The sequence below is a fragment of the Mixophyes fleayi genome, chromosome 11 (genome assembly GCF_038048845.1).
Source record: "Mixophyes fleayi isolate aMixFle1 chromosome 11, aMixFle1.hap1, whole genome shotgun sequence".
Taxonomy (NCBI): Eukaryota; Metazoa; Chordata; class Amphibia; order Anura; family Limnodynastidae; genus Mixophyes; species Mixophyes fleayi.
Genome location: NC_134412.1, coordinates 20,644,172 through 20,657,486, shown reverse-complemented (window position 1 = coordinate 20,657,486; position 13,315 = coordinate 20,644,172). Strand labels below are relative to the sequence as shown.

The window sequence follows — 13,315 nt, the reverse complement described above, 5'->3', positions numbered from 1 at the left end:
TGACCTGACCACTTCATATAGAACATTACACCTCCATCATCATCTAACTACAATACTACACCTCCAGCATAACCTGACCACTTCATATAGAACATTACATCTCCATCATCATCTGACTACAATACTACACCTCCATCATGACCTGACCACTTCATATAGAACATTACATCTCCATCATCATCTGACTACAATACTACACCTCCAGCATGACCTGACCACTTCATATAGAACATTACATCTCCATCATCATCTGACTACATTACTACACCTCCAGCTTGACCTGACCACTTCATATAGAACATTAAACCTCCATCATCATCTGACTACAATACTACACCTCCAGCATGGCCTGACCACTTCATATAGAACATTACATCTCCATCATCATCTGACTACAATACTACACCTCCAGCATGGCCTGACCACTTCATATAGAACATTACATCTCCATCATCATCTGACTACAATACTACACCTCCAGCATGACCTGACCACTTCATATAGAACATTACATCTCCATCATCATCTGACTACATTACTACACCTCCAGCTTGACCTGACCACTTCATATAGAACATTACACTTCCATCATCATCTGACTACAATACTACACCTCCATCATGATCTGACCACTTCATATAGAACATTACACCCCCATCATCATCTGACTACATTACTACACCTCCAGCTTGACCTGACCACTTCATATAGAACATTAAACCTCCATCATCATCTGACTACAATACTACACCTCCAGCGTGACCTGACCACTTCATATAGAACATTACATCTCCATCATCATCTGACTACAATACTACACCTCCAGCATGACCTGACCACTTCATATAGAACATTACACCTCCACCATCATCTAACTACAATACTACACCTCCAGCATAACCTGACCACTTCATATAGAACATTACACCTCCACCATCATCTGACTACAATACTACACCTCCAGCATGACCTGACCACTTCATATAGAACATTACACCTCCATCATCATCTAACTACAATACTACACCTCCAGCATGGCCTGACCACTTCATATAGAACATTACACCTCCACCATCATCTAACTACAATACTACACCTCCAGCATAACCTGACCACTTCATATAGAACATTACACCTCCATCATCATCTGACTACAATACTACACCTCCAGCATGACCTGACCACTTCATATAGAACATTACACCTCCACCATCATCTAACTACAATACTACACCTCCAGCATGACCTGACCACTTCATATAGAACATTACACCTCCACCATCATCTAACTACAATACTACACCTCCAGCATGACCTGACCACTTCATATAGAACATTACACCTCCATCATCATCTGACTACAATACTACACCTCCAGCATGACCTGACCACTTCATATAGAACATTACACCTCCATCATCATCTAACTACAATACTACACCTCCAGCATGACCTGACCACTTCATATAGAACATTACACCTCCACCATCATCTGACTACAATACTACACCTCCAGCGTGACCTGACCACTTCATATAGAACATTACACCTCCATCATCATCTGACTACAATACTACACTTCCAGCATGACCTGACCACTTCATATAGAACATTACACCTCCATCATCATCTGACTACAATACTACACCTCCAGCATGACCTGACCACTTCATATAGAACATTACACCTCCACCATCATCTAACTACAATACTACACCTCCAGCATGACCTGACCACTTCATATAGAACATTACACCTCCAACATGAGAAGGCATCTTGCTAGCTTTGGTCTACACTACCCTTTAACATTATAGGACATTTTTTCATTTTAGGATCTATGCTGAGCAGGAGTGAAGCAGCTATAACCAACGGCTATGGTTCTCTGCCTCCTCTACCGAGTTTCGCCATGCCAAACAACCTCCCCATCCAGGCAAGTACCGTTGTAGAAATCATAGTTCTTACAGACCAAAGTTTCCCAAGTCTCTGATACATCTCACATAATATTTTATATTGTTCCTTGTAACATATTGTGTGTCAATTCTATCGCAGCCTACGTGGCTATCAGATGTCCCCGTCCACTGATATTCTATTATTTATCTCCACAGTCGGTAACCAGCCAGACCTCTTCCTATTCCTGCATGATACCAAGTCCTTCAGTCAGTGTCCGCAGTTATGACGCCTATACCCCTTCTCAGCTCCAGTCACACATGAATAATCAGAACCTGGGATCCAGCACCAGCGGATCTACAGGTCAGTCTGACTTATGGATAACGAATGCTACCAACAATTGGACCTACACCTCCTACAATCCCCATCATTACACATGAAGGCGCTGTCATCAAACAGTAGCTCAATGGTTGGTGAATCCCCAGATACCTGAGGTATAGATATAAGAATTGTCATTTGGAGGGATGAATAGGCATCTGGAACAGATCAATGTAACTATAGGTCATTTAATATGTTGTTAATGGCACCAAGGTTGTGCACTAATGTTACAAACTGAATTCACAATTTTGGAGCCTCTAGGAATGATTCCTGGGGGTATATTTACTAAACTGCGGGTTTGAAAAAGTGGAGATGTTGCCTATAGCAACCAATCAATTTCTAGTTATCATTTATTTAGTACATTCTACAAAATGACAGCTAGAATCTGATTGGTTGCTATAGGGAACATCTACACTTTTTTAAACCCGCAGTTTAGTAAATATACCCCCTTGTGCGGGTTATCCAGAAATGTTTGCAGGGTTATGAATTTGATTGAAGAAGATATTTCATTAAAGGTTTTGCAGGGAATAAATGTAGCTATATGTAGAAAACAAATATTATTTCTATGTCTATAGGAAAAAAATGCTTTATTTAATGAATAAAGCATTCCTCCAGTGAGTAGCTTCTGTTAGCGCCACCCTGAGACAGCTGTCACGGTAAATAGGCTTTCCCATAGTCTTCACAAGGCCGGACAAAGACATAAGCACATTTGAATAAAGAACCAGAGATAGGTCGGAGACAGGAACAACAGCATGCAATGCAACAGAAGCCTCCAATGCATTGTCAATGAAGGGGGCGGAGCTATCAGGCATCAGGGCCAACCGGGGAATACCCTGCCGTGCCAGTCCACCCCTGAATATGGCTGCCTGCTACAGCTGGCTTAGTTGCTGGTGGCAGCAGGAACCACATTCCGACTGCCAGTTGTATTTCATTCAGTATATAGAGCAAGCTAAAGGAGCTATCTAATGAAGTCTTCCACCTTCCTCCATTACATCCCATTGTGATCTGACTGTTGTACATTAGAATGCTGATTTTTCATGCATTGTATCACTTGTACCTTGGTGTCATTATGTAACTTATTGTGTGCACTATTAATTGTGATATGTATGAAGTATGTTTTGCATTTGGTTACAATACAACAGTATTTACTCCCCACATAAGTACAACATAAAATAATGCTGTAGTATAAAAGCACGCATTTTGCGGATTTAGGGCTAGATTTACTAAGCTGCGGGTTTGAAAAAGTGGGGATGTTGCCAATAGCAACCAATCAGATTCTAGCTGTCATTTTGTAGAAGGTACTAAATAAATGAAAGTTAGAATCTGATTGGTTGCTATAGGCAACATCACCACTTTTTCAAACCCGCAGCTTAGTAAATCTAGTCCTTAGTGTGTATCAGAAACGCGTGATCAGAAAATGCCTTTTCTTTGTGCAGGACTAATCTCTCCAGGTGTTTCCGTTCCCGTTCAAGTACCAGGAGGGGACCCCGATCTCGCCCAATACTGGCCCAGGCTCCAGTGAAGAACAGAGGACACAGGTGGATGAGGACGGATTGAGAGCGATACCACCATACAAACTTGTGTACTGGCATTACCAACTCACTCCCATGAACCAATAGGCCTTTACGTTCAACAAACCAGGAGAACCCTGACATCTACCAGCTGAGCTACAAGTTCTACCACTCTCTTCCTGATTCTATATCAATACAGATTACCAACCACATAACCTCAGACCACCAAAAAAAGAAATTATATTGTTCTTTCTTAATAGAACTTTGCAAGTTTCCTATTCTTATACAGTAAATCAAAGTCACCAACCTTGCAAACTCCTGGTGCCCTGTGCCAAATATTAACAATATGACTGCTTATAAACAGGCTAAGCCACTACTCCCCCACATTTTAATATGTAACATAATCCTGAAAACAGCGGCTTCTGGACTCTTGAAGACTAAATCCAGGAATATGATGCATCGGTAGTTATTAACTTTCTTTATACAAACAGAAAGGGATCAATAGGTACTGAATGATTATCAATAGATTGCTATTGCTGAGGCAAGGCCTGAATACTCGTCCCATTTAGGAGACTGTTGGTAGACTGCCTGACGTTCATTTTAACAATTGTGCTTTTAGGTTTTTTTTCTAAGGTTTCACATTTTAAGAACTAAAGCAAAAGAGGAAATAATATATGTAATGCTTCAGAAAGTTCTACAAGTACTCTATTACCACTATTACGCTGTGTGAAGCAGCTCTATACGGCAGCTTTGTAGTGTTAGTGTTTTTCCTTTGGCTCCCTGTGTAATATCCTTGGGCCTGACAGACGGATTGAAATTGAATGATGCAAAATCTTCACTGCAAGACGGGACAACATTACACAAAGGACACCCCGGCAGGATCGCTTTGTAACGAGTTACTTTCCTATTAGTTCATGAGCATCAGATCTAAACTATTTGTTTCTACTTTGCTTTGGCAAAAGAAAGCAATGTCTGGTACTTGATATCAGTGCATTTGAAAAGCCTTTGAAACACCAATTAGTATTTTAATTTACTCTTTATTACAACACTGACTCTCCAAATATCCACTCCCGTGAGTGCTGGTAATTTTTTCCCCCAAAAGACTCTTTCAGCTGTGTTGTGGATAACAGTTTTACAGAGTTTAGAACGCTGATTATTTATTTATTATATATTTATTCACTGTGTTTTTTTTTTTTATATACTGCATATCATTTTAAACAGTACAATACAAATTATTCAGGCACAGTTGCCATGCTCAATGGAGATTTTTGGTGTGTAAGACAATGAGTGTCTTGTCTATTGTCACACTGGGATTGACACCGTCCAGCGAGCATCAAAGTGTCATTGTCATGTGGTCAACGCACTTAAAGGCTGAGTTTTTGCTGGCATGGAGAGTAGTGTCATCTACAAACAAGTTCTGCTCAAGTCTCTTTTAAGTTGAGCAATTAAATCATCTTCAACAGGTCAACAATAATTATTTGGATTATGCACAGAGCTCTAAATACTAGTTATTGATAACCACTTTTAATTCGTTGTACATAAAGATTACTGTACAGTCAACAATTCCGTCACTCAAATCAGAGCAAAGAACGTCCTCTTTCCGCCAGGAACGCTATAAACGTCTGCAACGCCAGTCCATAGTGACTAACGTTGTCTAGCAAATGCCCGGTGAATGAACTACACGATTTTCTATGGACCATTTTCCAGCATGTGCTGCACTTTATGGATATTTTCACAGCATAAAATTATATCCCAAACATACTGTATGTCACATTCGTGTAAATATTTGTCTCTCCCTCTCCCCAAAATGTATACACCAATATGCATGCTGTAAAGAGATATTTGAAAGGATACCCTATGGAACAATAAGTGGGCAATATGCATCTAGATTTCACTGACACTGAACTGCAAATATTAACTTTAGAATGTTTGTGAACTGACCAACAAACATTAGGATAATTTCCAGGTTGTTAAACGATAGTAGGTGGGGGGGCATAATAGTGGAAACTAAAGGAGGGAAAGGAGGTTAACATGAGAATATGAGGAGGAGACGTAGTATTAAAAGGGTAATGCTGTGATTGGGATAGAAAAGTTGCACAGCTGTAAGATTAAGGCGACATATATCGGTTATTAAAGCACTAACAATCCCAAAATACAAACTATATAATAGAGAATTCTACTGATGTATTTTACAAATATATATGTTAATGTTTCATGATTTATACATTTTGTACATTGGTGTTAGTGCTTTTGTCTGCCATCTACTTCATTTTAGGGTTAGTGGGATTGAAGGACACTCCAGGAAACGTTTTCAGCCTGGCATGAATAATCACGTTACCGTGACTTGTACATGTACATTTATAACTGTTTACCTTTCAATCTACTTGTATTTGAGGTTATATAGCCTTTTAAAATACTCAAGAAAGTGATCATAGCTGGAAAATGCTAATTGTTTACCAGGTTATCCTTAAATTTATTTGTTTTTCCCTTCATCGTTATATATTCATGGAGCATTTTCAAAACCAGGCGATCTACTGCTTCCTGATATACAGAAATAACACTTATAGACAGTATAAGAACAGATAACGTACTGAGAATTACACACCGCTTTGAGAACAGAAGAAGTGGCACTGAGCAGTTCTTCCGTTATAAGAAGACATTTAGCCACGGAACATCAAAGAATCTTTACGGCACATTCCAATAGGCCACTCCCAAACCGTAACCATCCCCGCACTCCTCTTTGGAAACAGGGGCTGTTGGAAGGTTTGAGAGCAGCGTAGAAAAACCAATGCACACAAAAATATTTATTGCAATAATAATAAAAAAAAATATCTATTTTACACAATATTTAGCTGCCTTTGCCCGACGAATCTACTTGCATAGAAAGATTAATCAGCACAGCACATAGTGAGTGTGTATTACTCATCATGTTCCACTGGTGTCATGCTATCTGCTGATATGATTGTGCATATAGCAGTATTATATTGTGTCATTATAAGTATTGTGTTAAGTAAAGCCTTGGAGATAATACTTGGGAAGGTTTAACCCTTGCAGCAACCAGCTGCTACCCCCCCGATATACTCAGAATCTCTACTCGCTGCTTTGTTTTGTATGATATTTTTTTGCCTGTTGCTGCACACACCCCGGTTGCTGTGTTTCAGATACAGTCTGGTTGGAACGTTCCCGACCTGCTGTGCATTAGTGTAGAGCATGACCTGCCCTCTTTGTACTGTAATCCTATTAAACTCTGCTCTCTCTCTCTCTTTTCTGATGTTTATTTCCTGCAGTTCAACCACACATTGTAGGGTGTGCAGTGAACATGATTCATTATACAGTCATTAATAGAGGTAATAACAATGGGGTGTGTTTTAAAGTTCGTCAAGATGGGACAAACAGATCAGGGTGGCAGTGGGCTTTTTTTTATTAAATTTCTTCGGTTGATGTCTTAAGCTGGGTACACACTACAGAATTTTCCCCCAACTTTTTATGCCGATCGATTTTACATGCGACCGATGGTCCGATCGCTCGGTCCATGGACTGCATACACACTAGCCATGTTTAGGATGATAAAGGGAAGAGCGGACGTCCCTTTAGCGACTTTTTACAGCCATGTTGTCGTGAGCAATGACTGTAATTTCGTACTCACTGTTGTGGATCGGTGGGAAGTTTATACACACTACACAGCGGAAACGAGATTGGAACGGAAATATTAAACGGTACGACCAACCAAATGAGGCGACAATCGTCCATTTGGGCAGACTTTCGACCATCGTGTCACTGCACACTCTGACCCGACTTTTGAACGAGTGGTCGTATGTCGGCTGATTGAGCCGATTATTGGACGAAAACCGTGTAGTGTGTACCTAGCTTTATAGTTGGTGGATACTTATCCAACACAGCAATCACAGTAACGTAAACTATAAAATACTATTAAAGTGTAACTAAAGCGCAAATCTAAAAACACAATAGATACATAAAATAAAAATAATAATAAAATAATAACAGTTTTATTGTATCTTACTTCGGGTCAAAAAGCACAGCTTGTTTTAATCACTGCAAGCATCCATGATGTTTGTCAATACTGTGCTTTATACATTAAGAACAAAGGAAATTATATAGAGTACATTGACCTTGCCTTTAGGTGCACTAAACCATTGCAACCAACCAGGTGCTTGCTTTCATTGTCTAGTTTGCACTATAGAGATAAAAGCTTACTTCCGATTGGTTGCTGTATTTCAGTGCAAATTTTGCACTGCCATGCAATGTTAAGTGATGAGCACTTATAATGCAATTACTTTGCTATGATTGTTATATTCTTTAAAGCTGCGACCAGTTAAAAGTAAATAAATGAAAAGTCCACTGTGCTATTGGGCCAGTATATTTAATAATTATTTTTATTAAGCAATGATTTGCTGATGGCGGATTGTTTGCTCAACATCTGCTCTGCTTTGTTAGTAAATAGCCTACAATTAATGTTACATTTCCTAGTACTAAGCCATAACAATTAATAAGATGATTGTTTTAACCAATACTAGAAAACTTACAGCTCAAACATAGTTGCCAACATTTCAAAACAGTTTCTAGGTAAACTTTCCACCCTCCGCAGACTACAAATCCCGTCGTGTCATGATTTCTCCATTTGATTATAACTTTTTTTGTATTTTAATTACATCCTATATAAATAGTGTCCTATAAATCACACAGTGTAAGAATAAATGGCAGAACTGCATCTAAGACACAAATGTTATTGTGCAGTTTATAAATACTCAGAAATAGGGAGAAATCTCTAATAGCTGGGACTGTCCATGGGAATTAGAGAGAACTGACAACGGTGCTAAAATCTGATTGGTTGAGAGTCATGGCGACTTTTTTTCATAAATGCTCTCCATTGACTTGGCATGTAAAATGAGTTCTCCCATTTGTTCTCTGTCACTAGGTACTAGAGAATTAATAGGTGGAGTATTGGTTCAGCTAGCAAAATGGCTGCCTCCACTGTGTACAGACAGTGGGTCCTTTAACTACAAGATGTAAGAGGCATCTTTAGAGTTGAACAGGTGGGTATCTATTCATAGGCAAACCGAGGGGGGTTACCCAGTACCTGGAAACCACCCTCTAAGCCTGGGGCACTGTATAATTGAGGTGGCTGGACCCTGCCCCAGCTTCACAAGGCTCTGCTTGAAAGGGGAGAGCTGCGTGCATCTAACAGTAGCGCATGCAGCATTGCCCATGTATATAATGGGGATAGGAAGAGTTGGAGAGCAGCCAAGCACTATCTAAAAATATAGCTACGCCCCCATGCATGCTGGTCAAGCCCACTGGCGGCGTGGTTTGGAAACCCCCCGCTACAAATCCTGCATTTGCCCCTGCTATAGCAGTACTTTCTTATCCAGTCACCTTCACTTGTAACCCATTTAAGTCTCAGGGTCCTATACCCGCCATATTGGCACTTCACTTAAGTGGCAAGCGCCTAGCAAGTTACGAGCTACCAGATCTGTCCAGTCTTTGTGTGTTGAAAAATTTGCAACATTGCACAATAAATGCAGTGCACAATGGGTGTGTGATTTTCTGTATGGGTATCAATGCAAAACAATACCTCCAATTGTCGCGATTTTGGCGGGACAGTCCCAATATCAGATCTGTCCCGCTGTCCCACCCGGGGACATATTTGTCCAGCGGGTAAGAACATTGGGAGGTATCTTCCGTTCCCAACTGCGCTACATAGCAGAACAGTGTGTTGCAGTGTTTGGAGGGGAAGGGAGATTTCTAAGGGGTTGTGGGAGTGGCCACGCCCCCACCGTGACCTGCTCACGCCCCCTGTCCCGATGCCAGATACGCAAATGTCGGTAGGTATGCAAAACATAATTACATTTCTATGAATCGCAATCATTTCTGGCCAGGATACTGACATAAAAGTTGCTAATGAGAAATTCAGAAATTCGTTCTGTTATAATGAAACACAAAAAATGACACAAGAGATACAAGTAAATTGTGAGCAACGTTTATGTTTGGCTTAAAATGGATTGCATAAATGATGCACTGTGCTTTAAAGTCCTTCCTGGAATTAAAACTGTTGAAGAAACTGTACATTTTATGTCAAAGGTTGCATTCGCCATCCGTGGGGTTGAGAGTATTTTGAAAATCTTCATCTAAAAGTGCCTACCTGTCACCCGCTAGAGCTAGTGTGATATTACGCTGAATATCGAATGAGAAAACTTAATACCATTTGTGGTAAAACTATGTCACTGCAGGGGCAAACGCAGGATTTGCCGAGAGGGGTTTCCACACCACGCCACCAGTGGGCGTGACCAGCATGCATGGGGGCGTGGCTATAATTTTAGAGAGTGCTTGGCTGCTCTCCAACTTTTCCTATCCCCATAATATATATGGGCAATGCTGCGTGCACTACTGTTAGGAGCACGCAGCTCTCTCTTTTCGAGCAGAGTCGTGTGAAGCGGGGACAGGGTCCAGCCTCCTGAATTATACAGTGCCCCAGGCTTGGAGGGGGGTTTCCAGGCACTAGGAACCCCCCTCGGTTTGCCCATGCAATGGATAAAACATAACGGATAGCCACAAACGCACTACCGGCTGCAAATTCATCAACATTATTCTCCATATATTATTATCCTCTGTGCCAACGTTTTACCCAGCGCTGTAATAACGCAGAACAGAGGAAACAAACTAGTTCGTATAAAATCTACCTTAGAGGGAAACGAGGGCTCCCAGTTGCAAAAACCTTTGCAGACTGTACATCCTGGACAGGAATACATGACTGAAATTGTTGCTGTAGTGATTCCTACCAAGGGTGATAATATTTATTACCTAACGCAATGCTTGATTAACCCGTTCACTACTGCACAGCCAATAGACTTAGAAAACGCTATAGCTGTAAACGGCTGTTAGCCTATAAAAAAAATATAAATGTTTATTTTACGACTAGATTTGAAGCTAGTTGGCACGCTCTTTGTAGAAGAAGCTGTATGGCCCCCCCTCCCAGATACCATGGGGTAAAGAGCATATACAGTATGTATTTACATTCTTCGCTGCTCTTTCAAGCTCCCCGTTTCCTTCCAGGGCCTTGCTGAAAGGTCATGTTCTCTTTATAAAAATAACCTCCCTGTTTCTCTCCTCTCCCTTCACCCATCCTGTGCCTCTGACACCGTAGCGGAGGGAGCTGGCGTAGCGGAATCGGTGTTAGGCGACAGGAGCAGAATCCTGGCCCTAGGGTGTGTAGTGTGTGTGGAGGGGGGGGAGGTAGGAGCGAGGCACAGAGAGGAAGGATGTCACACACAATAAACATCACTTCGACATCCCAGGCTCGCCATCCCAGGCTGCCCTCATGTTGGTTTTAAAGACACAGACTGCAGTGTCCTTGCTGGAGAGAGATAGGATACTTCTTTTATCATGAATGATGCCTATCTTAAATGACCCAAAGATATTTTATCATGAGAAGCCTTTAATACTAATATTATCATTATTTTAAGAGGAAGGGCTAGATTTACTAAGCTGCGGGTTTGAAAAAGTGGGGATGTTGTCTATAGCAACCAATCAGATTCTAGCTATCATTTTGTAGAAGGTACTAAACAAATGAAAGCTAGAATCTGATTGTGTTGCTATAGGCAACATCCCCACTTTTTCAAACCCGCAGCTTAGTAAATCTAGCCCGAAGACTTGAATGTGTGGCCATAAAAAGATAATTTATAGGGGGAGGAATGCAATAAGCCGCCAAGTGTCTGACGGACGTTGCAGAGACACTTTGCGGCGGAAATTTTGACAGAAATCTCCGCTCATTTTTCCTCACGCCCCACAGAGGTACGAGGGAAAATGATTTTGTTAATAATAGCCAGTGATGTGCGCGTGGCACGATGCCCGCGCACCACATCGCCGCCAATTGAATTTCCCCCATAGTGTGAAACACTTCAGACACAGATTAAACAATGTGGAGCGGGGACTGCGATTTCAATAAATCGGGCCTGATTCATTAAGGATCTTAACTTGAGAAACTTCTTATTTCAGTATTCTGGACAAAACCATGTTACAATGCAAGGGGTGCAAATTAGTATTCTGTTTTGCACATAAGTTAAATACTGACTGTTTTTTCATGTAACACACGAATACTTGATAGCTTATTTGTACACTGAAATTTAAAGTTGATATTTGTGTGCTACATGAAAAAACAGTCAGTATTTAACTTATGTGCAAAACAGAACACTCATGTGCACCCCTTGCATTGTAACATGGTTTTGTCCAGGAGACTGAAATAAGAAGTTTCTCAAGTTAAGATCCTTAATGAATCAGGCCCATAGTCATTAATGACAAAGCATTTTTTTAAAAGAAAAGTGTTTATTCCCCATAAATTACAGTTCTTAGAATGTTATGAATGTCTACTGTACATACAATTTCACACAAAATACATATACGTATGTATATATGTATCGTCATTTACGTTCCTTACTAAATCAGGCCTCTATGTATAAGCAGTTGTTGGTCCGTACTGAGAGAACTGTCTCCAGAAGGGGGCGGTGGGGGAGGCAAACATCATTGTTATTACAATTATTATTTTATCCTTTCTCAACACATTCGGGGGAGATGTGATCTGAGTATACAGCAACAGAAAGGAAGCAGCCAGTGAGAAGGTGAGAGGGTCCTGCTTGTTAGAGATCTCAATATAACCTTTTATTGTGTTCAAGAGCCATGTTGGGAGATGGAACTCATTTGAATGAGCCGCAATAAAATGTTAACTGGGTTAAAAATGTGAAATATGAATAATTTACTACATGTAAAGAGGAAACGATTGTCAGAGCTACCTATAACACATCCACCTCCCCCGCCTGTTACATATTTATTTACCACCCCTCCCCTGTGACACTTCCCCACCTCTGTTACATGCTTCTGTCCTCACCCCTAAAACACATTCTTACCCTCACCTGAGGGCAGCATCCAGCTGCCCTCACCCCTCCCCTGCAGAACATTTCTCCTCCCCTGCAGAACAATTCTCCTCCCCTGCAGTACATTTCTCCTCCTCTGCTGTTTGCATTATCACCAAACTCATTCTTACAATCATATTTACCACCTTTTCAAAATTCTCCCCATGTGACAGGGGCGTGGTGACGGATCAGTGTAACCCCCCCCCACACACACACACTTGGAGATGCAAAAATTCACAGCATTTTTATTGCAGGGGGCGGGTCTTAATGAGGATGCCTACTCTTCCGGGAAAGTAGGCAACTATGCTTACAATATGAGTCATTGATCGCGCCTCACACGCAAGACTCCGCCCCGCAGTACAGTGACAGTCTGACAGCCAATCAGTGCAGCTCATTCCAATTTGCGGCCACACTGTCTGATATTATTGTGACAGTCCCCACCCCACAGACGCAGTGAGATCCAGTGTGATGCAAGAAAGAGCTGATACCGGGGGACTAGGAAGAGAAATACCAAAGTAGCATTTCTGTCAGGGTATCCCAGGCCACCCAGTATATGTCCTGATTTCTGTGGGCTGTAAAACATGAGGCATACGTCTAGCAGGCCGTGCATCTAAG

The 13,315-nt window shown here is 41.1% G+C and overlaps 1 protein-coding gene across 1 annotated transcript in view; it reads left to right on the top strand.

Annotated features, from left to right (window-relative positions):
- The window catches only part of LOC142108041 (paired box protein Pax-6-like), a 40,378-nt gene extending 35,814 nt beyond the window's left edge, over positions 1 to 4,564 (top strand). Inside the window, exons 6-8 of the mRNA XM_075191732.1 lie at positions 1,833 to 1,930; positions 2,106 to 2,250; positions 3,702 to 4,564. Of these exons, the coding sequence (XP_075047833.1) occupies positions 1,833 to 1,930; positions 2,106 to 2,250; positions 3,702 to 3,787 (329 nt within the window). The 3' untranslated portion in view covers positions 3,788 to 4,564. The remainder of the gene's footprint in view (positions 1 to 1,832; positions 1,931 to 2,105; positions 2,251 to 3,701) is intronic.
- The last annotated feature ends 8,751 nt before the right edge of the window (positions 4,565 to 13,315 follow it).